The sequence below is a fragment of the Otolemur garnettii genome, unplaced genomic scaffold, assembly GCF_000181295.1.
Source record: "Otolemur garnettii isolate 467f Iridium unplaced genomic scaffold, OtoGar3 scaffold00015, whole genome shotgun sequence".
NCBI lineage: Eukaryota > Metazoa > Chordata > Mammalia > Primates > Galagidae > Otolemur > Otolemur garnettii.
Window position 1 is genome coordinate 29929638 of NW_003852410.1, and position 21880 is coordinate 29951517.

Sequence of the window (21880 nt, forward strand, 5' to 3'; positions counted from 1 at the left end):
AGAACCTTCTCTAAAGAAGACAGATGAATGGTTAGCAACATATGAAAAAATGCTCATTTTCTCTAATTATTAGAGAAATGCAAATCAAAACCACCCTGAGATATCATCTAACCCCAGGGAGAATGGCCGACATCACAAAATCTCAAAACTGCAGATGTTGGCGTGAATGTGGAGAGAAAGGAACACTTTGACACTGCTGGTGGGACTGCAAACTAATACAACCTTTTTTGGAAGGAAGTATGGAGAAACCTCAAAGAACTCAAGGTGGACTTTGCATTTGATTCTGCAATCCCCTTACTGGGCATCTACCCAGAAGGAAAAAAATACTTTTATCATAAGGACACTTGCATTAGACTGTTTACCACAGCTCAATTTACGATTGCCAAAAATGTGGAAACAGCCTAAATGCCCACCAACCCAGGAATGGATTAACAAGCTATGGTATATGTATACCATGGAATACTATTCAGCCATTAAAAAAAATGGAAACTTTACAGCCTTTGTATTAAAGTTGGAAGTGGAATACATTATTCTTAGTAAAGCATCACAAGAATGGAGAAGCATGAATCCTATGTATACAATTTTAATATGAAGACAATTAATGATCTAGTACAGGGGTCCTCAAACTTTTTAAACAGGGGGCCAGTTCACTGTCCCTCAGACCGTTGGAGGGCCAGACTGCAGGCCCCAGGAGGAGTTGAATGCTGAGCAGGACAGGCAGTGGTGGCAAAAACACCCAGCAAGCCAGATAAATGTCCTCAGCAGGCTCAGTGCCTATGGCTCAAGTGGCTAAAGTGCCAGCCACATACACTTAAGGTGGTGGGTTCGAATCCAGCCCAGACCCAGACAATGATGGCTGCAACCAAAAAATAGCTGGGTGTTGTGGTGGGTGCCTGTGGTCCCAGCTACTTGGGAGGCTGAGGCAGGAGACTCACTTGAGCCCAGGAGTTGGAGGTTGCTGTAAGCCGTGATGCCACAGCACTCTACCCAGGGGGACAGCTTGAGGCTCTGTCTCCAAAAAAAAAAAATGTCCTTGGCAGGCCACATGTGGCCTGTAGTTTGAGGACACCTGATCTAGTACATGGTAGGGTGTGGGGGAAAGAAAGAGCAAAGAGAGGGAAGGAGGGACGGGGTGGGGTCTCGGTGTGTGACACACCTGTTGGGGGCAAGACACAATTATAAGAGGGACTTTACCTAACAAATGCAATCAGTGTAACCTGGCTTCTTATAACCTCAATGAATCCCAAATTAAAAAAAAAAAAAAAAAAAAAAAGAAATGAAGCTGTATAAAAAATTATAGATTTCATTTTATATACTTCAGATTAATACTTACTTTGGAGCATGCCTGTAATTGGTTTCCCATAACTTCTAACCGTGATAAGAGTCTATCTTCATCTATTAAAGCCTGTTGAAGAAAAATTAAATACAAATAAAACCCCAGAGTAATTAAAAAATAACATACATGTGAAAAAAGCTGCTATTGCCAATAGGAGACATAAAATCACCACTGGTTCATTCATTAGGAAATAACTTTATTTGCTATAAAATTTTAGTTTTCATGAAAGATACTAAACTATGTTTAAATGATTCCTGAGTAAAAAAGCAACTAGAATACCTGCCAACTGGTATCTGAAGCCTCTTGGGTGATGGCTAGTAGCCGCTGAAGCGTGGCTAACTTCTGTTCCAACATTTGTTCCCGATGTAAGGCCTCCTAACATTATAAATCACAAAAGAGATTCTGTATATAAAATCAGTACATTGTACCCCATAAATGCAGTAATGTACACAGCTATGATCTAATTTAAAAAAAAATTACGAAGTACATTTTATATTCTAGGCACTGTGAAAACAAACAAAAAAGAGATTCTAATAAACACAACATGATTCCTTTGAGAAGTAATCAATTTTTAGCACATGATAAAATATTCTCATACTACATCCCACCTGATGTATTTCACAGTATTTCAAACTTGATAATACTTTGTAAAAGAAAGACACAGTAGTACCCCTCTTATCTCTGGTTTTGCTTTCCATAGTTTTGGTTACCTTCAGTAACACACAATAATTTGAGAGGAAGGGAGCAGGGACATTTACATAACTTTTATTACAGTACTTTGTTATAACTGTCCTATTTTAGTATTATTATTCTAATATAATTAAATGTTTAAATGTTTATAAGGTAAACTTAGGTTAATTTATTATTGAAAAGATAATTTTTTATAAATTTAGTATAGCCTGAGTGTACAGTGTTTATTAAGTCTACAGGAATGTACAGTAATGTCCTAGGCCTTCACATTCACTCCACACTCACTCAGATCAACTTCCAATCCTGCAAACTCCAATGATGGTAAATGCAGGTGCATTATTTTCTATCTTTTATAGTGTACTTTTACTGTACTTTTTTGATGTTTAGATATGTTTCAATACACAAATACCACTGTGTTACAACTGCCTACAGAATTCAATACAGTAATATGCTGTACAAATTTGTAGTCTTATACCATACAGCTGGGAACACAGAAGGCTATACCATCTAGGATTATGTAAATACCTTCTATGACCTTTGGAAGGAAGAAATGGCTGAATGACATATTTCTCAGAGTATATGCTCTCATTAAGTGACCCATGACTATATATATACATATATTTTTGTATGTACACACACACCTCTCTCTCTATATATATATGTATCTCAGAAGAAATTCATTCTAATCTAAAACAAAATAATCTTGTCAGCAGCAAAGATAGTTTATAATGGCTTAGCTGGAAGAGTATAATATCTAAAATAAAAACAGCTGGGCGGCGCCTGTGGCTCAAAGGAGTAGGGTGCTGGCCCCATATGCCAGAGGTGGCAGGTTCAAACCCAGTCCCAGCCAAAAACTGCAAAAAAAAAAAGAAACAGCTTAAAAATTTTCCTTTATAAAATGTTACACATACCTATATATATTTAAAGAGAGAGAGAATCCTTCATTCTCAGGGCCTATTTATTGCATTATCAGGTGTTGCTTTGACTGCATACTACTTATAAGCAATTAATATGCTAAAAATAAGTAAGCGTCCACCAAATACTAATTCAATGTAACTAAGGGATCAAGGAATTATATAACTATTTGGCAACCCCAAAGGAATATTTTCAAAGAAAGAACTGGTATGTAAAGCCCAATCTCTAGGTGATTTGTTAACATTTGATAGCTGCTAAAGGGGTCTCCTTCACAGAGAATCAAGGTGAAATGTTCACAGCAGTTAGCTGTGGTTTTGGCATACCTTCTTCACCTTGTTCTATTCCTGTCATCCTTCAGAGAACAATTACTACCCTAATTCCTCTGACTCATCTCACTAGAGAAGAGTATGCTTCAAACATAGTACCTGAAGTTTAAAGTGCATTTAATTCAATTTATAAATTTATTGTTCTCCACATCCTTGATAAATCATAATTAGGGAAAATCTAGTTGAATTTGAACTAGAGGTACCATACTTTAATGTAACTCTAAAGTTATATAATTAGGAATCTAATAAAAGCCAAACTGCCTCAGAATCCACATTAAAACACAGCTTACATTTAAAAGAGACTATTTATCAAGTTTATTTTAAATGCTTAAAACATTCCTAATATCCAGGAAATGACACAGATGTTGCAAAAAGTTTTACTGAAAAAGAAAACCATCAACCAACTATATGAGTAGAATCTACTTCCACTAGATGGTGTACTTTCACCTTTTTAATTTGATTCCATTTGGAGTTTCTAAACTGCATAGACCACATCTCAACAGAAATATACTTCCAGAAATGATTTTTCAGTTCAGAGATATGAAATGCATCCTTTTTTTTTTTTTTTGCAGTTTTTGGCTGTGGCTGAATTTGAACTTACCACCTGTGGCATATGGGGCCAGTGCCCTACTCCTTTGAGCCACAGGTGCTGCCCAAAATGCATCTATTTTTATGTTAAAAGTTCACAGTTTATATTAGAACTTTAATATTAATTTTTTTTTTTTTTGAGACAGAGCCTCAAGCTGTTGCCCTGAGTAGAGTGCTGAGGCACCACAGCTCACAGCAACCTCCAACTCCTGGGCTTAAGCAATTATCCTGCCTCCACCTCCCAAGTAGCTGGGACTACAGGCGCCTGCCACAATGCCTGGCTATTTTTTGGTTGCAACCGTCATTGTTGTTTGGCAGGCCTGGGTTGGATTCAAACCTGCCAGCTCAGGTGTATGTGGCTGGGGGCTTAGCCACTTGAACTACAGGCTAAGTTCCTATATTAGAACTTTAAATGTATACACAAAAGACTGTGATACAATTTTCTGAGAATTAGAAGAGTAAAAGATTAGAAATACTAGAAATATTTAAAGAAATGATATAAAAGTTGGAAAGAATGAGAGAGTTGGGAGATAAAATGTGCAGTCCATTGTGACTAGTAACGATAGTGTATAACCTTGGGCAAATCATTTAACCTACATAAGTCTCATATTTTCCATGAAATATGAGCTCTAGACCAAATTAACCTCAAAGTTTTCTTCTACCTCTAAAAGTGGAGATCTACGTCAATTAATGTGCCTTCCTATTGTATGATAAACAGCTACTAACATTTGTAGTATATAGTCTTATGTGCCAAGCACTATTGTAAGTGTTTTACACATTTCATTTATGCTCCACACTCCTATAGGCTAAGTGCTATTACCATACCACTTCATATGAGAGGAAAATGAGGCACAAAAGGGTTAAACTTTCCCAGCAAAAGGGTTAAACTGATTAGAGCCCACGCTCTTAAATTCTCAAGTGCAAATGTACAAAAACGATTTTCTACACACACATTATGCCTAGTAAAAGATCTCATTAATACATTGATAATTTTCTGCCCTTTGGTATCCACCTGTAAAAATGGGGATAAAATACGTGCCTAATAAGATGTTGAGAGGATTAAATGAATTAATATAGGTAAAGAGCTAGAATGGAGCTTGGCATACAAATGCCATATAATTATTTGCTATTAATATTACTAAGCAACCAAAATCTCTCTGGGTTTAATTTTCTTTAAAAGTCATCTATGGATAAAGAACTTTTTTGAAACCTTCTCACGCTTGAAGAAAAAATTTTCTCTCATATAGAATTTATCTTCTCTAGACTTAAAAATCCTGAATCTTTTATCCCTTCTTCATAAGATCTATATTTAATCCTTTTCTTCTTTGAAAAGATGGTATTTCTTTTGTACTTGTACCCAGTCAATTTTCTTTATCCTATATTTGTGAACAAGCAAAATAAAAGTTGTTTAGATTTGACTTTAAAGACTAAGAATTCTCAAGATTTACTTTTACCTGTAGATACTGAGAAAGCTGGAATAGTTCCTGAGAGTACATACTTGGAGTGTTAGCAGCAACCTAGTAATAAAATGATACCAGTGTCAACAGAAAACACTTTATAAAAGACTTTAAAGACAAACTAGCTCCTTCAAATACCTACTTCGATGTACAAAAAATATATTTTATAAAATTAACCAGTTCCCTTGCTTCTCAAAATATCTCTGCCCTATGTTCAGAATTTATAAACAGTATTATACTATGCTGACCAGTTTGAATTTATAAATAAGGCGGTGGAAAAAATGCTACTCATGAAACATCACTTGAAAGCCAAATCAGCTTTTTCTTTTCCTTTTTTTGGTTGCAGTTTTTGGTCGGGGGCCAGGTTTGAACCCGCCACCTCTGGTATATGGAGCTGGCGCCCTACGCCTGTGAGCCACAGGTGCCACCCAATGCGGTTTTTTCTTAATCTAGAAATAATGCCTCCTAAAGTCAACAGATCCACATATTTCCCCTTTAAAATTCATCGTTAAATAGTCAACAAATCACAATTCATTTAGAAGTAGCCATCTTCTTAGTAATTTATATGTAGGTGGGCAAAAAGACATGAAATACAACACTTTGTCAAATGGCTGGAGGCAATGAAAAAAGTTTTATCCTTTTCGTTATACTACAGGTAAGTTTTAAGAACAAGATAGGAAATAAGGTAAACAAGTATTAGAAGAAATACCTTTTATGAGGGGTTTTCCAAGGCTATGGAACCATGGTATCTTTTTTTTTTTTTTTAAAGATGGGCTCATGGGGTTGCTGTAACATTTACTCACACCTTCAACACCAACAAGCTGTGTGTTAACTAGTAGCAGTTCTTACTAAGCTCAGAAAGTGTATTTTTATTAATATGCTGACTGTAGGGAGAGAATTGGCATTGTTTTTTAAAGTTAGTTCTAAAGCAGCAAGACTATTATTTACTTCTAAAATAATTCTTGGCGTTATAGAAGTTGATGATTAACTGCTTCTACCTCTAAAAAAGGAATCTAACAGAGACTGTCATTTTAAACAGACCTTCATTCTTCATACAATAGGAAGAAAAATATGTAAAATATTTTTAGTTTAGTTACTGTACTAAGAGAACTCAACATCCACTTTAATGTCAAAAGATGCAGAAGATCTATTTTATTCTAATTAGGAATGACACAACAGTTTATTATTTCTGAAAAAAAGAAAACTGTTTTCTAACAAGCAATTTCTGTAACATTTTTGATTAGATCAGGTTAAAACTGATCTTCAAAGATAATAAATGAACAATTTCTGTAAGCCCATATTTCTATGTTACTTCCCTCTATGGGAAAACGTTGAGTGAAATATTTGGACAGAAAGTTTAAAAAAACTTCCAGACAGAACTGTATCTCAGAATAAAAAGTAATAGCTAACATTCCTTACTGCTGGTTAGGCACAAAACCAGTCAGTATTCCCAGTCTACATAGTCAACAATCACTTTAAAATAACAAAAGATTTTACTGAAGAAACCTCCACCTTAAATTCTCCAGATATCAAAAATCAGAAGACTATAATAACTACATAGCTATACGCACTGTATATATTTTATTATGGAAGAGAATTAAGTTTCTAGGTGAAAACAATCATTTTCAAAATAATATAGCTAAGTCACTTTGGAAAAAAAATCATTAGCAACTTACTTTGTCAACAGGACTTGGTAATGGAGCATGGATGACACTGAAAAGTAAAATTTAGAATTTTTATCTAGTATCCTGACAATAGAGGAAACATAGTATTAGAGTACTTAACCACAAAGTTGATATATTTGTTTTCATATAATTAGAAGAACATGAATTGTTCAATCCTTTATAAATGAATAAAAATTCTTACAAAACAAGTAATAAACATATAAATCTACCCTTTACATATCAGTATATTTTTAGAAACAAATGCCAAGTCCAAATTTTATTAAATGTCCTTTGAGAACCCACTATTTGTTGAAGGCTGTCGTGAGAATTTCTATACAGATAAGAAGTACTCTTTAAATTATCCATTTTCAATTTTGGAATGTGTACATTAAGTTCCTTTTAAATTAAATATTCCTACACAGAAAGACTTAAAAAGCAACATTATACTGGAAATAAAAGCTATACTTGTTCCAGTGAAGAACAATTTTTTTTTTTTTTTTTTGAGACACTATGTTGCCCTGGGTAGAATGCTATGGAGTCACAGCTCACAGCAACCCCAAACTCTTGGGGCTTAAGAGATTCTCTTGCCTCAGCTTCCCAAGTAGCTGGGATTATAGGCACCCTCCACAATACCTGGCTATTTTTTTGTTGCAGTTGTTTAGCCAGCCTGGGCCAAATTTGAACCCACCACCCTCAGTAAACATGGCTGGTGCCATAACCACATGCTATAGGCGCCAAGCCTGAAGAACTACTTTAATCAAAACAATAATACTATTCTTCTCCACTGAGCCACCTCAGCAACCAACTGAAAGCTTGGATATATGTATGAGTGAACTAAACTCAGTGCATTACTTTTAAACAAAACATTAAATAGACAGCACTAATTGCCTTTTTTTTTTTCCTGATAAAATCTTACTGACAGAAAGGTAGTATGGCAGTTAAGCATGGAGGCTCAGAAGCATACTGACTGGGTCACCATCATAAAACCAATCCACAGAGTTATTTTGAATATTGAATGTGTTAATATAAATACTGGGCTGTCAAACAGTGGTATAGGACATAGGAAGCCTTAATCACTACTACCACTCTCATGGGAATAGAGTGCTAAGGGAACCAGAGTCTCTATTTCACAAAGCCCCATAAGAGGTGGGGCACAGTGGCTCATGCCTATAATGCTGGCCCTTGTGATGTGGACTGCCTGAGCTCACAGGTTCATGACCAACCTGAGCCAGAGTGACACCATGTCTCTAAAAAATAGCCAGGCTGCCCCAGCACACCACTGGGTCTCACACTTTGGGCTAAGCTCCAAAAATCATAGGAAAGCAAAGCCTCCTTATTTCATAGATGGATAAATGAGGCCCAGAGAAGAGGAGTGTTTACTCAGGTTTGGATTTTTATTGTAGTTTTGGACTCCATTTTCTGGGGGAAGGGATCTCCATTTTTTGCTGAAGTTCTGTCAAGTTACTTTTATAAATTTCATAAGGTATTACTCACAAGTGCTGTTATGCGTGCTTAATAAATATTGATTCACTTAAAAAAATAGGCTATAAGTGATATATATTTGTATTTTATTTTATTTATTTATTTTTTTTTTTTGAGACAGAGCCTCAAGTTGTACCCCTGGCTAGAGTGCCCTGGGATCACAGCTCACAGCAACCTCCAACTCCTGGGCTCAAGCGAGTCTCCTGCCTCAGCCTCCCAAGTAGCCAGGACCACAGGTGCCCACCACAAGGCCTGGCTATTTTTTGGTTGCAGCCATCATTGTTGTTTGGCGGCCTGGGCTGGATTTGAATCTGCCACCTTAGGTTAGTGCCAAAGCCACTTGAGCCACAGGCGCCAAGCCTATATTTGTATTTTACACAAACTACTTTATAGATATAGGTATATTTTGTCTGAATTATTAAAAGGTTAACGGGGCGGTACCTGTGGCTCAGTGGGTAAGGCACCAGCCCCATATAACGAGGGTGGCAGGTTTGAACCTGGCCCCAGCCAACCTGCAACAAAAAAAATAGCCAGGCATCATGGCAGGCGCCTGTAGTCCCAGCTACTTGAGAGGCTGAGGCAAGAGAATCACCTAAGCCCAGGAGTTGGAGGGTGCTATGAGCTGTGACACCACAGCACTCTACCAAGGGCGACAAAGTGAGACTGCCTCTCAAGAAAAAAAGGTTAATGTGTGAATAAAAACCGGAACAAGGTACAGTAGAAAATGAAAACAGTTATTTAAAGTCAGGGTGCCTGTAGTACTAGCACTCAGAGGAGGGTGAGGCAGGAGAATCGCCTAATCACAGGAGTTGGAAGTTCTTGTGAGCTCTGACACCACAGCACTCTACCTAGGGTGACAAAGTGAAACTCTGTCTCAAAAAAATAAATAATAAATAAATAAAGTCAGGGTGGTGGGATTATAGGCAATTCTTTGTGTTTCTTTTCATTTGAAAACAATTTATATAATAAAATAAAAATTAAGAAAGAATTAGTTTTTGAGAACTGCTTACTAAAAATTTTTTGTTTGATTGTTTTGGTAGTCTTAATTCTAAAACTTTAACTCTTTAGCTTTAATGAAAGCTAAGTTACATTAAAGTTCCTAAAGTTTACTATAATTTTAATAAACTATAAATAGGAAACAGATTAATGTTTTAAATTTAAAATATTCTAAAATTTCTGCTTTGTTTCAAATTGGTAGCTTCTAATGGAAGCATGAAAAATGATTCTAATGAAAGCAGACTGTCACAGTAACAGGAGGGCTTCTCTCTGCTTAATCTTTCCTTCTCTTTTTTCTACTCATTGCTCCATTTTTCCTTCAATTTATTGTTTCTCTTAAGCTTGCACCCTCAGATCATTGTCTCTGTTTTTGAAGGGCAGAAAATATTATATTGGGTATAGAAACAAGATTTTAGCATATTTAAAGTTTTCCTCAAAATAAAAAAAGTTTAAAGATTGCTCAACTCCCTTTAATACTCGATAATGATAACCTCTGAAATGCACAAGATCAAAATGCAAAGTACTACATGCAGATCAAAAGGAATGAATGTATCACTTACCAATAACTTATATACCCCACACATTGTGAAAAACAACTAATAACCCACCAAAATATACATTGTAGAGTTAAATTTAGAAACAAAATAACTCCGCCTCTAATATATTATTATCTACTAGAACGGCAACTATTGTGAAAAGTAATTTATACTTAAGTGTATTCTATTCCAAAAAAAGTACTATGCCAATTTTCTAACATGATTAAAAGAATCCTGATGTACTCTCTTAACAGCATACCACCATCTAGCATATAACTTCACAGCACTAAATTATACTCACTCTGAGCGGAGCCGGGCTTCCATACCATCTGGTAGAAAAAGTTTTATTGTGGAAACAATACACCCATGGGTAACTGGTTAAAACAAACAAATAACATGAATAAAATGATTGTTTAAAAATGTAAAACTTCATACCTATGGTATCTAAACATATATTTTATTCTTATATGTAAAAACTTCTGGAAAACAAAATAAATCCGATGTTGTAATGAAAATACTCATTACAATAGAGAAACTCATCCCTGTCTATAATGAACCACAACTGCAAGGGAGAATTACAGACAGAAGTGTTTTGAAAGGTATCCGAACCTTCAATTCTATAACATTCAATAAAAGATCAATTGAATCAACGAAAACATTTTCTCAGGCAGGACAACCTTCTCACTGAGCTTGCTATCACTGCACCCTGCAAATTTGTATGGTTTCTGGTCATATCACATAAATAACTAAAAATGTTTGCTATATAATGCCCTGCTAGTCTTTAGGGTGAACATAGGTTATCAAAATAAACCACTGTAGGGGGAAAAAAAAAAGATCAATTGAATATATGGAACTACAACTGAGGGAGGAAAATGCACCTTCTCCCTATCTGATAGCATTAAACTGTAACTTACAGTAAAGCCTCCATAGTTGACCACCTCCTCACACTAACCATCTCCTTAAGTTAACCTAATTTTCATAGACTGACTATACACCCCACGTATCAGTATATAATATACACCCCTACTATCAGTATAGTAGGCTGAGTTCCTTACGTTGACCACCTCTTTATGTTGACCAATTTGTTATAGTCCCTTGGTCAACTTAGAGATTCTAATGTATTTCCAAATTTAAAATAATGATCCTATTCTTAAAACTGAAGTTCTGCATTATACAGTTGCAGGAGTGTCTAACTTTTTTAATTTCCTCTGCCCCACACTGAAAGAGTAAGAGTTATCTTGGGCCACACATTAAATAAACAAACAGTTATGAAAGTTGATTAGCAAAAAAAAAAAAAAAAAAAGGACAGAAAGAAAGAAAAGAAGGGGAGAGGAATCCCTGCATATTTTTGTAATATCAACATCACAGATAAGCAAGAAAAGTCCTCACAAAATCAGCATGTGAGCCCATAGGTTCGATACCCCTGGTTGAATATGCTATTCAATCCTCCCATTTTATGGGTGAGAAAACCAAGATCTCAGACAAATGAAAATATGCCCCACAACTCTGTATTATTAATTATCAGAGTTGTTTGCTAGTACACAAGATTCTCATTTCAATATTTAAAAATTTTGTTTCCTTTTTTGTTTTTTTTTCTATCTGACTTTAAGATCCAATGTTTTGTTTCCTTGATGGCTGTTTCTTCCACCAGCCCCAACATAATTTTTTTTTCCCCCCGCGACAGAGTCTTAAGCTGTTGTCCTGGGTAGAGTGCTGTGGCATCACAGCAATTTCGAACTCTTGCCTCATCACTCTCCAAGTGATTCTCTTGCCTCAACCTCCTGAGTAGCTGGGACTACAGGCGCCCACCACAACACCCAGCTATTTTTTTAGAGATGGGGTCTTGCTCTTGCTCAGGTTGGTCTGGAACCTGTGAGCTCAGAGCAATCCATGCGCCTCAGCCTCCCAGAGTGCTAGGATTATAGGCGTGGGCCACTGTGCCCAGCCAATAAAATAGATTTTTAAGAAGAGAGCTACTGCATTTGAGGGTAACTTATTAAATGATCAGGCCCATGAATCATCAAGATGATAATATAAACATGAAGTTCATAATATGACTGTCATCTGGAATTACACATTAAACTTAAGGAATTTAGAACATTTATTCAATACAGATTTATATTGACTAATTGATTATATGGAAAGTGCTATCACAGATGAAGAACCACCTATTGCAGTGGTTCCCAATCTTTTTGGCACCAGAGACCAGTTTGATGAAAGACAATTTTTCCACAGATGGGTGGGGGCAGATATGGTTTTGATATGAGTCTACACAAGCAACTGATTTATTATAGTCACTCTATAGTCAAACCTCTCTTCCAATGACAATCTGTATTTAGAGGTGTTCCCCAACACTAGCATCACTACCTCAGCTCCACCTCATATCATCAGGCATTAGATTTTCATAAGAAGCATTCACTCACATGTTCAGTTTGTAGTTGGGTTCATGCTCTAATAAGAATCTTATGCCTCTACCTTTTATCAGGAGGTAGAGCTGGTGGTGGTGGTGTGAGTGATGGGGTGTAGCTATAAATACAGATGAAGCTTCACGAGCTCACTGCAGCTCACCTCCTGCTGTGCAGCCTGGTTCCTAACAAGCCACAGACTGGTACTGGTCCATAGCCTGGCAGACAGAGACTACAGATCTACCGGATAGTCTTCTAAACTTTGCCTAGCACAGCAATCACAGGATTCCACATGAATCACTGGATTCCTTCCTTTCTGGTCTCAACCTCTATCCTGCTACCGTAAATAATCTATACAAAGCCAAGTAACCTGCAATCTTTAAACACCTTACCTTTCACAACTCCATGTCTTTTACACAAGCTGTCCCTTTTGTCAGTGATGTCCTCTATCCCCTTGCCTATACAAGCAAATGCTGCTTATTTCCCAAGCTCAGACTTTCTACTTCTTTTACCAAAGCTCAGTATCTGAGTTAGATGTCCCCAGAGCCTCCTATATCTACTTCTTATAACATTAAACATGCCTTGCTATAAACATTTATCATTTACACAGAGTTTCTCACCAATTAGATTAAACTCTTTAAGGGCAGTAATGATTGTTTGCTTATCACTTTATAAACCTGTATACTTAGCAGTCATCTCTTATATAGCAGACATTTAACAAATGCTTACTGAAGATATCAAAGAACATATCTGCCTAGTATTTTAGTTTCCATTACTCAAGGGTAAAGATGTTTCCTACTTTGAGGACAGTAGGGTTTGTCTCCATTTGCAGAAACTACTTAGTCCTCTCCCCTCCCCCAGAAGACAGGGAAGAGAAGGCTTTATCCCAGCTTACGGTTCCCCCAGAGATTTACTAAAACAGTCTATAATAAATAAAGGAGCACATATTATAGATAAGATCCAGCAATATCTACACTTTACCAATATATTTAAGTTGGTAATAAAGTTGTTTTTTATTTTTATTTACTTATTTTAGACAGAGTCTCACTTTGTTGCCCCTGGCCAGAGGGCCATGGATGGCATCAGCTTAGCTCACAGAAACTTCAAACTCTTGGGATTCAAATGATCTTCCTACCTCGGCCTCCCAAGTAGCTAGGACTATAGGCATCTCCCACAAAGCCTGGATATTTTTTTCTATTTTTAGTAGAGATGGGGTATTGCTCTTCCTTAGGATGGTCTCAAACTCCTGAGCTAAAGTGATCCTCCTGCCTTGGCCTCCCAGAGTGCTAGGATTATAGGCCTAAAGTTTTTTTTTTGAGACAGAGTTTCACTGTTACCCTTGGTAAAGTGCCATGGCATCACTGCTCACAGCAAACACAAACTCTTGGGCTCAAGAAATTCTCTTGCCTCAGCCTCCCAAGTAGCTGAGGCGCCCTCCATAATGCCCGGCTATTTTTAGACATGAGGTCTCTCTCTGGCTCAGGCTGGTCTTGAACTCGTGAGCTCAGGCAATCCACCCACTTCAGCCTTCCAAAGTGCTGAGATTACAGGCATGAGCCACTGTACCTGGCACAAGCAACAGAATTTCTTTCTTTTTCTGGAGACAGAGTCTCACCATGTTGCTCTCAGTAGCGTGCTATTGACAGCAACCTCAAACTCTTGGGCTTAAGCAATTCTCTTGCCTCAGTCTTCCAAGGAGCTGGGACTACAGGCCTCTGCCACAACACCCGGCTATTTTGTTGTTATTGTTGTTTAGCTGGCCTGAACTGGGTTCAAACCCGCCAGCCTGCGTGTATGTGGCTGGCACCCTACCCACTGAGCTATAGGCACTGCCTAGCAGTTTTGTTTTTTTTAAAGAACATCTCTGACTATGCTGACAACTTAAGTCTATCCAACCCTGCCTTTGAAATGATTCTTACACAGATGCATAGAAATCTGACTTATTTTTTTGATTTGCAACAGGCAAGTCTTTTTTTTTTTTTGGAGATACAGCCTCAAGCTGTTGCCCTGGGTAGAGTAATGTGGCATCACAGCTCACAGCAACGTCTAACTCCTGGGCTCAAGTGAGTCTCCTGCCTCTGCCTCCCAAGTAGCTGGGACCACAGGCGCCCGCCACAGTGCCCGGCTATTTTTTTTTTTGGTTGCAGCCGTCATTCTTGTTTGGTGGGCCCGGGCTGGATTTGAACTCGCCACCTTAGGTGTATGTGGCTGGTGCCTTAGCCATTTGAGCCACAGGAGCCAAGGCAACAGGCAAGTCTTTAAAGTAACCTGATAAAAATGTTTTGTTTTAATATTTACATTAATCAACTATACGTAGCAGCATTTCCCAAAATAGAGTACTAAAAATATTAACAAAAAAGGACTTGAGGATCAGATGAATTGGTTATATTTGGTTAAAAGGAGTTTTAAAACATGGGGGGGGGGGTTGTTTTTGGCTTGTGTTTTATTTTCTGCCATGGGCTTTCTCAGAACCTAAAGGGTTTTGTCCATAATGAAGCTCTAAAAAGTAATATACATTTTCCAAATTTATTTGACCTTTGAGCATTTCCCTGACCTCCTTATAGGAACACACAGAATTGATATTATGACAATATACTTTGGAAAATACTGCTCTAAAGCATTCAATGAAGTACTTTCAAAACATATTTTGCTCTCAAATATATCCTAGAAATATTATGTTCCAAGATTCAGGGACAAAATTAATTACAAGACAAAATTTAAATAGCTCCCTGGGGAGGATAATAGAACCATGGAAACATTGCCACATTAAATATACACATGTATTATAAACCACATGTAAATTTCAGAAATATTAAAATATGAAAACCAGGTGTGTCTGAATTGAAGAAACAAGGTGGAAAAATCCGCAATTACCTGCTATAGATAAACATCAGAGTGAAGACTGCATGAATTGATTCTACTCTTTTTCTGTTTTTTCCCCCTCTATAATCATATATAGGCCATTTATTTTGCTTCTGAGTTACTACATTTACTTTTGGTATGCACCTAGCCTTTTTTCATCGTCTCTTTGCACAAACACCATATAGAGGACCCATGTTCACTCTGGTAGGTTTAAAACCTGTCTGAAGGGAGGCGCCTGTGGCTCAGTGAGTAGGGCGCCGGCCCCATATACCGAGGGTGGCGGGTTCAAGCCCAGCCCCGGCCAAACTGCAACAAAAAATAGCCAGGCGTTGTGGCGGGCGCCTGTAGTCCCAGCTACTTGGGAGGCTGAGGCAGAAGAATCGCCTAAGCCCAGGAGTTGGAGGTTGCAGGAGCAACTCCGCTGCACTCTACCGAGGGCGAAAAAGTGAGACTCTGTCTCTACAAAAAAAAAAAAAAAAAAAAAAAACCTGTCTGAAGACCTGGATTGGGAGACTGCAACTTTTTTTTTTTTTTGAGACAGAGCCTCAAGCTGTCCCCCTGGGTAGAGTGCCGTGGCATTACAGCTCACAGCAACCTCCAACTCCTGGGCTCAAGCGAGTCTCCTGCCTCCGCCTCCCAAGTAGCTGGGACCACAGGCGCCCGCCACAACGTCTGGCTATTTTTTTTTGGTTGCAGCCGTCATTATTGTTCTGGTGGGTCCGGGCTGGGGATTCGAACCCGCCACCTTAAGTGTACGTGGCTGGCGCCTTAGCTGGTTGAGCTATAGGCGCCGAGCCAGGAGACTGCAACTTTTGAGGTAGGTGTGTTATAGTTTGGTTCTATCTCCATTTTTTCAATGAGTAGAAATATTACTCTATACTTAAGAGTAGTTTGAAGGATCTCTTGAAATGACTGGCAGTAACAGGAAGGACAATGAATAAAACCATAAAAACCTAAGAAATACTGGGCAGCGCCTGCGGCTCAGTGGGCAGGGTGCCAGCCCCATATACCGAGGGTGGTGGGTTCAAACCCAGCCCTGACCAAACTGCAACAAAAAAATAGCCGGCTTTGTGGCAGGCGCCTGTAGTCCCAGCTACTCAGGAGACTGAGGCAAGGAAATTGCCTAAGCCCAGGAATAAGAGGTTGCTGTGAGCTGTGTGACAACATGGCACTCTACTGTAGGCTATAAAGTGAAACTCTGTCTCTACAAAAAAAAAAAAAAAAACCTAAGAAATATTTCATAAACCAAGATGAAAATGAGAAGTGTTAATATTTCTAGATGGGAGAATGAATTTTTTAGATTGCTTTACAACTACAATCTAATGTACAGGTTGAGAATATCTTATCCAAAACTCTGAAATCTGAAATACTCCAAAATTCAAAACTTTCTGAGCACAGACATGACAAGTGGAAAATTCTACAACCAACATGTGATGGTTTGCAGTCACAATGCAGTCAAAACTTTGTTTCATGCACAAAATTATTTTAAGGTATCACATAAGATTACCTCCAGATTATGTGTATTTATAAGATATAAAGATCAATAAATTCTGTGTTTCAACTTGGGCCCCCTATTCCCAAGATACCTTACTATTTACAAATATTCTAAAATTAAAAAAAAAAACCCATATTCAAAATCTAAAATGCTTCTAGTCCCAAGCATTTTGGATAAAGGATACTCCTGTACAATGGCTACAAGGACCTTCCATTCCAAATTTTTGGCTTCATATAAAGCTTCTAATTCTTAGAACTTATTTTTTTATTAAGTTAGAAAGGGGGTAGAGAAAGTTAGCTGAATAGACAAGTATTCTTTTAATTCTAATTTGTAAAAGTTGATATTCTTTTTATTCTGTTTTCAATTGTAAGCTCTAGTTTATCAAAAATACTTTCCTCTTCAATTATTTTTTTTAACTTCAAATATAATTCTTACAAGAAAGGCAGGATATATTTCTCTTTGTTTACTTACATGTTTCAGAATGAGAAATTGGTTTCCTAAATTCTTCCAAAGGTAATAAAATCTTTTTTCCTTTTTAATACGCTTTTAAACTCATGGATTTGAATATATTTGATATATTTTAATCCATTACTGTTATTATGGTTTGATATCCAAATTGTCCGTCTTTGACCAGATGTTTTATGACAACATCTTCTAAGTTTAATTTGTACATTTATTGCTATAGCCTCAGAGTCAACTATTTAGTCTTGTTTCTACCTATTTATTTGGTGGGAAGAAACGTTTCCCTAGGTATGTGGATTTACTTACCATTTTGTTTCTATTTCTTTATAATACTATGCAGTAATATCGCTCACTGGCTTGTTTCTTGACTCACCCAGGAGGAGTGGTAGTTTTCTTGATTTATCTGTTTGCTCAATAAATATTTACTAGAGAACCTGCTGGCTACAAAGCAATATGCTAAGAATAACGGGGGAAACCAGGTTCTTGTCTTTGAAGAGATTTCAATGTACAGAGAACAAATCAGAAACACCTAACATAACAACAAAGGTTAAAAAAAATGGGGGCGTTAGACCACAAATGCTAGAAGACATACAAAACACTACTGTGAGAATTTGGAATGGGAAAGGGCAGGGGAAACTTTATAAAAAAGGTAAAAAAAAAAAAAAATTGTAATTTGGGTACAGGACAACTACAAAAGGAACTCTACCTAACAAATGCAAATATTGTAACCTAGTTGTTTGTACTCTCACATTAACCTGAAATTTAAAAAAAAATTGTAATGGAAGGAAAAGTAGATAAAACAGAACAAGCAAGGAAACAGGAAAAGGAAGTGAGGACATGCACATGTAAGGAGGGCAGCTGAAGGAAACTGGATACAGGAAGTAAAGAACCTACATTTCAAGGCTCTTTAGAGGCCAGGCTCCATGCTAAGAACATCTGTTAACTAGTTATGAAAAACAATGTAAATAGCAATTTTTATGTCCTATTTTATAGATGAGGCAACTAAGGTCAAAGAAGCTAAAGAAACTTGCTGAGACCACATGTTTGTTAAGTGGCAGTGCCAGGATTCAAAAAAATCTTTTCTGTGTACCACCTTACATTTAAATAATCCATTTTAACAGTTTAACATATATTCAGGGGAGTAATGGAAAATAAACCAAAAGGTTAAATTGAGTCTATATTTTTGAGGGCCTTAAGTGCATAATTCAGTGTTTTAGACTTTGTTCTACAGTATAGCACAGTAGGGCTTCTAAGAACAGGAAAATGACATCAATAAAACCGTAATAGAAGAATATTCTATTGGCAGGAGCTTGGCAGAAAATGATGGCCAGTATGGTGTACTGTACCAGAGTATGGCGTATTGTACCAGAGTATGGTGTAACACTCTAGGATAACAACAGGAAAAACAGAGAGCAACAAGATAAGGAGGTAAACAACAACTACTGTCAGAGGTAAGGTGGAAGACACAGAATTCAGAAACGATGTCAAGACGATAAGAGAATGAAGGAGCAGTAAAAGAAATCTGGAAGTCAGTAAGTTGTCTGAAGGGGAAATTAATCTTTGGGCAGAGTAATTATAGGGAAAACAGCAGAACATTCAAGAGGAAATAACTGGCTAAGAGCTGGAAATACAGGACCTGTAAGAATGGATTCATAGCAGGCAGGTGAGAAGGAAACCTGGTACTTAAAGACAGGGAAAAGCATAGAAAAAAGCTGCTGCCAGACCTTAATTAAGCAGTTATACAACAGATTCACACAGCACACCTAGTAAAGTTCCTTCTTAGGACTAAAACATGGAATCCAGGGATCTGTAGTTGTACAAAGCTCTACAGAAAAATCTGGTGCATAGCCTGGATGGAGAATCTATTTTTAAAATGAACAAAAGAAGATTTCCATGCCATTGGAGAGGTTTCCAGTGAAAGTGATACAGTTTGTGCTAAATCAGCTTTGTGATTACCCCTAGCACCTGGAAAGGAGAAGTAGGTACAAGTACCTTTGAAATGGCCATTTATGAGTTCTAAAGGACAGATAAAGGAACCTAGGGCTAAAAGTGCTAAGAAAGAAAGGAAAAATTAATGGTAAGCAAAGACTGTACAGATGATAATCAAGGGCTTTACTAATAATAACAGTACCTGGCCCTGAACAGAGCATTATATATACACTCTTCCAATGTTCAATATGAACGCCATACAACGATGTGAACACTGCACCACTACCCTTTGACGTAGGAATCAGGATCATGATTCTCATTTTATAAAATGAGAAAATTAAAGCTTACATAGGCTAACGAGAAGCAGTAGGTAAAAAGGAGGTTGCTGATTCCCACTCTTCATATTAAGCCTCTGGGGATTAGGAAGAAGGTTGTCCAAATCTTGGTTTAGATGAGATGGGATAAAAAGCTTTTATAAAATGATGGATGAAGATTCATAGGACATTTTTAATTTATTCAATCAACATGTGCCAGGTCGAATTTTGAAATTCTACAATGAAGACAGACACATTTCCTTCCCTTGCACAGCTTATAGTTTAGGAGTGAGGACACAAAAAAGGATGTGTGCAGAATGCAAAGGGGCATGGAGGAAATACCTCGTCCAGTCTTGTAGAATCAGAAAAGGTTTCTAGGCATAGGAAGAAGCATGTATGAGGGCTTGAAGGCCAGGTACTATGTTTCCCCGAAAATAAGACCTACCCCCAAAATAAGCCCTAGCAGGATTTCTATGCATTTGTTAAATATAAGCCCTATCCCTATAATAAGACCTAGCGATGCATAGCCATAGTGCATAGCTACGCCATGCATTTTAGCACGGAGAGGAAGACATCCCCTGAAAATAAGCCCTAGTGTGTCTTCTTGAGAAAAAATAAATGTAAGACAGTGTCTTATTTTCGGGAAACATCGTATATCATGAAAAGTAATTGAGTGCAGTTGGAGCACAAAGTCAAAGAAAGATACACCATGGACCTTGCTCTTAGTTCACAGGGGCTTAACTAAGGAACAGTTGGTGAAGAAGACCTAAAATGATGAGCTGACTAGAGTTATACGTGAAGTTTATAGAACTAACTGGCCCCAAGCTTTGCAACAGGGGTTACAGTAATGGTGTGTGACCCAGAAAATCCATTCTCTGAACAGTCTGTGAGAACAGAGGAGTAATCAGTGATTAGGTTGCTAATCCTTGGCTGTCTCTCTTCCTTCCTTTCTTTCTAAAAATCTACGAGAGTATCACCCTACTTGTTTACAACGATACGTTATATGTGTAGTGTAGGTTATCTGTACATGTCTGATTAGTGTGTTTGCTCCTTGGAACCATACTCCGTGGAAAGTTAAACATAAAAACCACATTGTTTTTTAGCTGAAAGCAGGAGAAACACTAATAGGACCTGATGATGTCCAGTGGCATTGGGTTTAATTATCTTTTTAAGAAAACCCTGATAATGTAAAACCTAACTGACCACCCCTTTAAGTTGACCTAATTTTCATAGACTGGATGCACATCACATGTACTCAGTGGAAGTTCCTTATGTTGACCAGTTTGTTACAGTCCGTTAGGTAGTCAACTTACAGAGGCCCTACTGTATTTTACATATCATATATTATTTTTCTACAATTTCTTTTTACACAAATTTCATATAAATACATAAAAGTCACACATACTGGAAGATGTTTAATTGTTCTATTAACCCCCTTTCACTTTTAATTTGGTTCTGTCTTCTCTACTTCTACTCATACTCCTGGCTAACTCACATTAATGACATACTATGTATTCTTAAGTACTTCATCCTCATGTACATATTATCATATACAAACGCATACATCTATGTGTATATTTATAGGATTGGTGAGACTTTAAAGTAATGAAATTATTAAAAACAATTGATTCTTTCCTTATTCAACAATATACCCCATAGAAACCCTGCGATTTATATAATTCTAATTTATCCTTTTTAATACCTGTATAATGGGCAATTTTGAAATTATGCTTCCATTGCTTTTAGTAATATACACACTAATGCAAAAATAATCCTTTCATAAATCCTCACAAACTATTTTCAATCATTCACATGTATAACTTCCTATAAATTTTTTTCTATAAATGTGTTTAAAAGCACTATATAGTACTGCTTTATGTGAATAGATTATACTATACATGTCCTTCTCCAATTTGCTTGAGATAATGTTTGAGATTTATCTTTGTTGCTATATAAAAATTTTGTCCATATATTTTCACAGCTATATCATATTTTTATTCTTTTTATTCCATTTTACTTAGAATTTTTATTTTATGTAGTTTTCTTTTCATCATATTTAGAGGTTTTTGTTAGGGTTAATTCCAGAATTTGACTGAATGTCTCTTCAACATCTACTGATTACTCAGTTGTACAACAATTATTGGTTATATATTTACATGGTTTTTCAGCTTTAGTTTGTGAATTATGTTGACAGATTTCCTATGCCTAGAATAAACCCTACTTTATTGCTTATTTATTTCCGAATTTCTATTTCTAGCTTTATTTCTGAATTGAATTTACTAATCTCTTAACTGGAATTTTTCAACTATTGTCACAAGTGTAATTAAGTGTAGTTTTGTACTGCATCTTTATCAGATTTTCTCATTAGTGATATGTTGGCTTCTTTAAAGATTTTAGGAGCTTCCCCCCTCCTTTTTTTTTTT

At 36.9% G+C, this 21880-nt stretch overlaps 1 protein-coding gene across 1 annotated transcript in view; it reads right to left on the bottom strand.

The window, feature by feature from the left end:
* SLMAP (sarcolemma associated protein) overlaps positions 1 to 21880 on the bottom strand; it is a 172316-nt gene that overhangs the window by 69054 nt on the left and 81382 nt on the right. Inside the window, exons 4-8 of the mRNA XM_023510665.1 lie at positions 10292 to 10364; positions 6989 to 7025; positions 5310 to 5372; positions 1616 to 1711; positions 1334 to 1405 (exon numbers count right to left, since the gene is read on the bottom strand). Coding sequence (XP_023366433.1) covers positions 1334 to 1405; positions 1616 to 1711; positions 5310 to 5372; positions 6989 to 7025; positions 10292 to 10364 — 341 coding nt within the window. The remainder of the gene's footprint in view (positions 1 to 1333; positions 1406 to 1615; positions 1712 to 5309; positions 5373 to 6988; positions 7026 to 10291; positions 10365 to 21880) is intronic.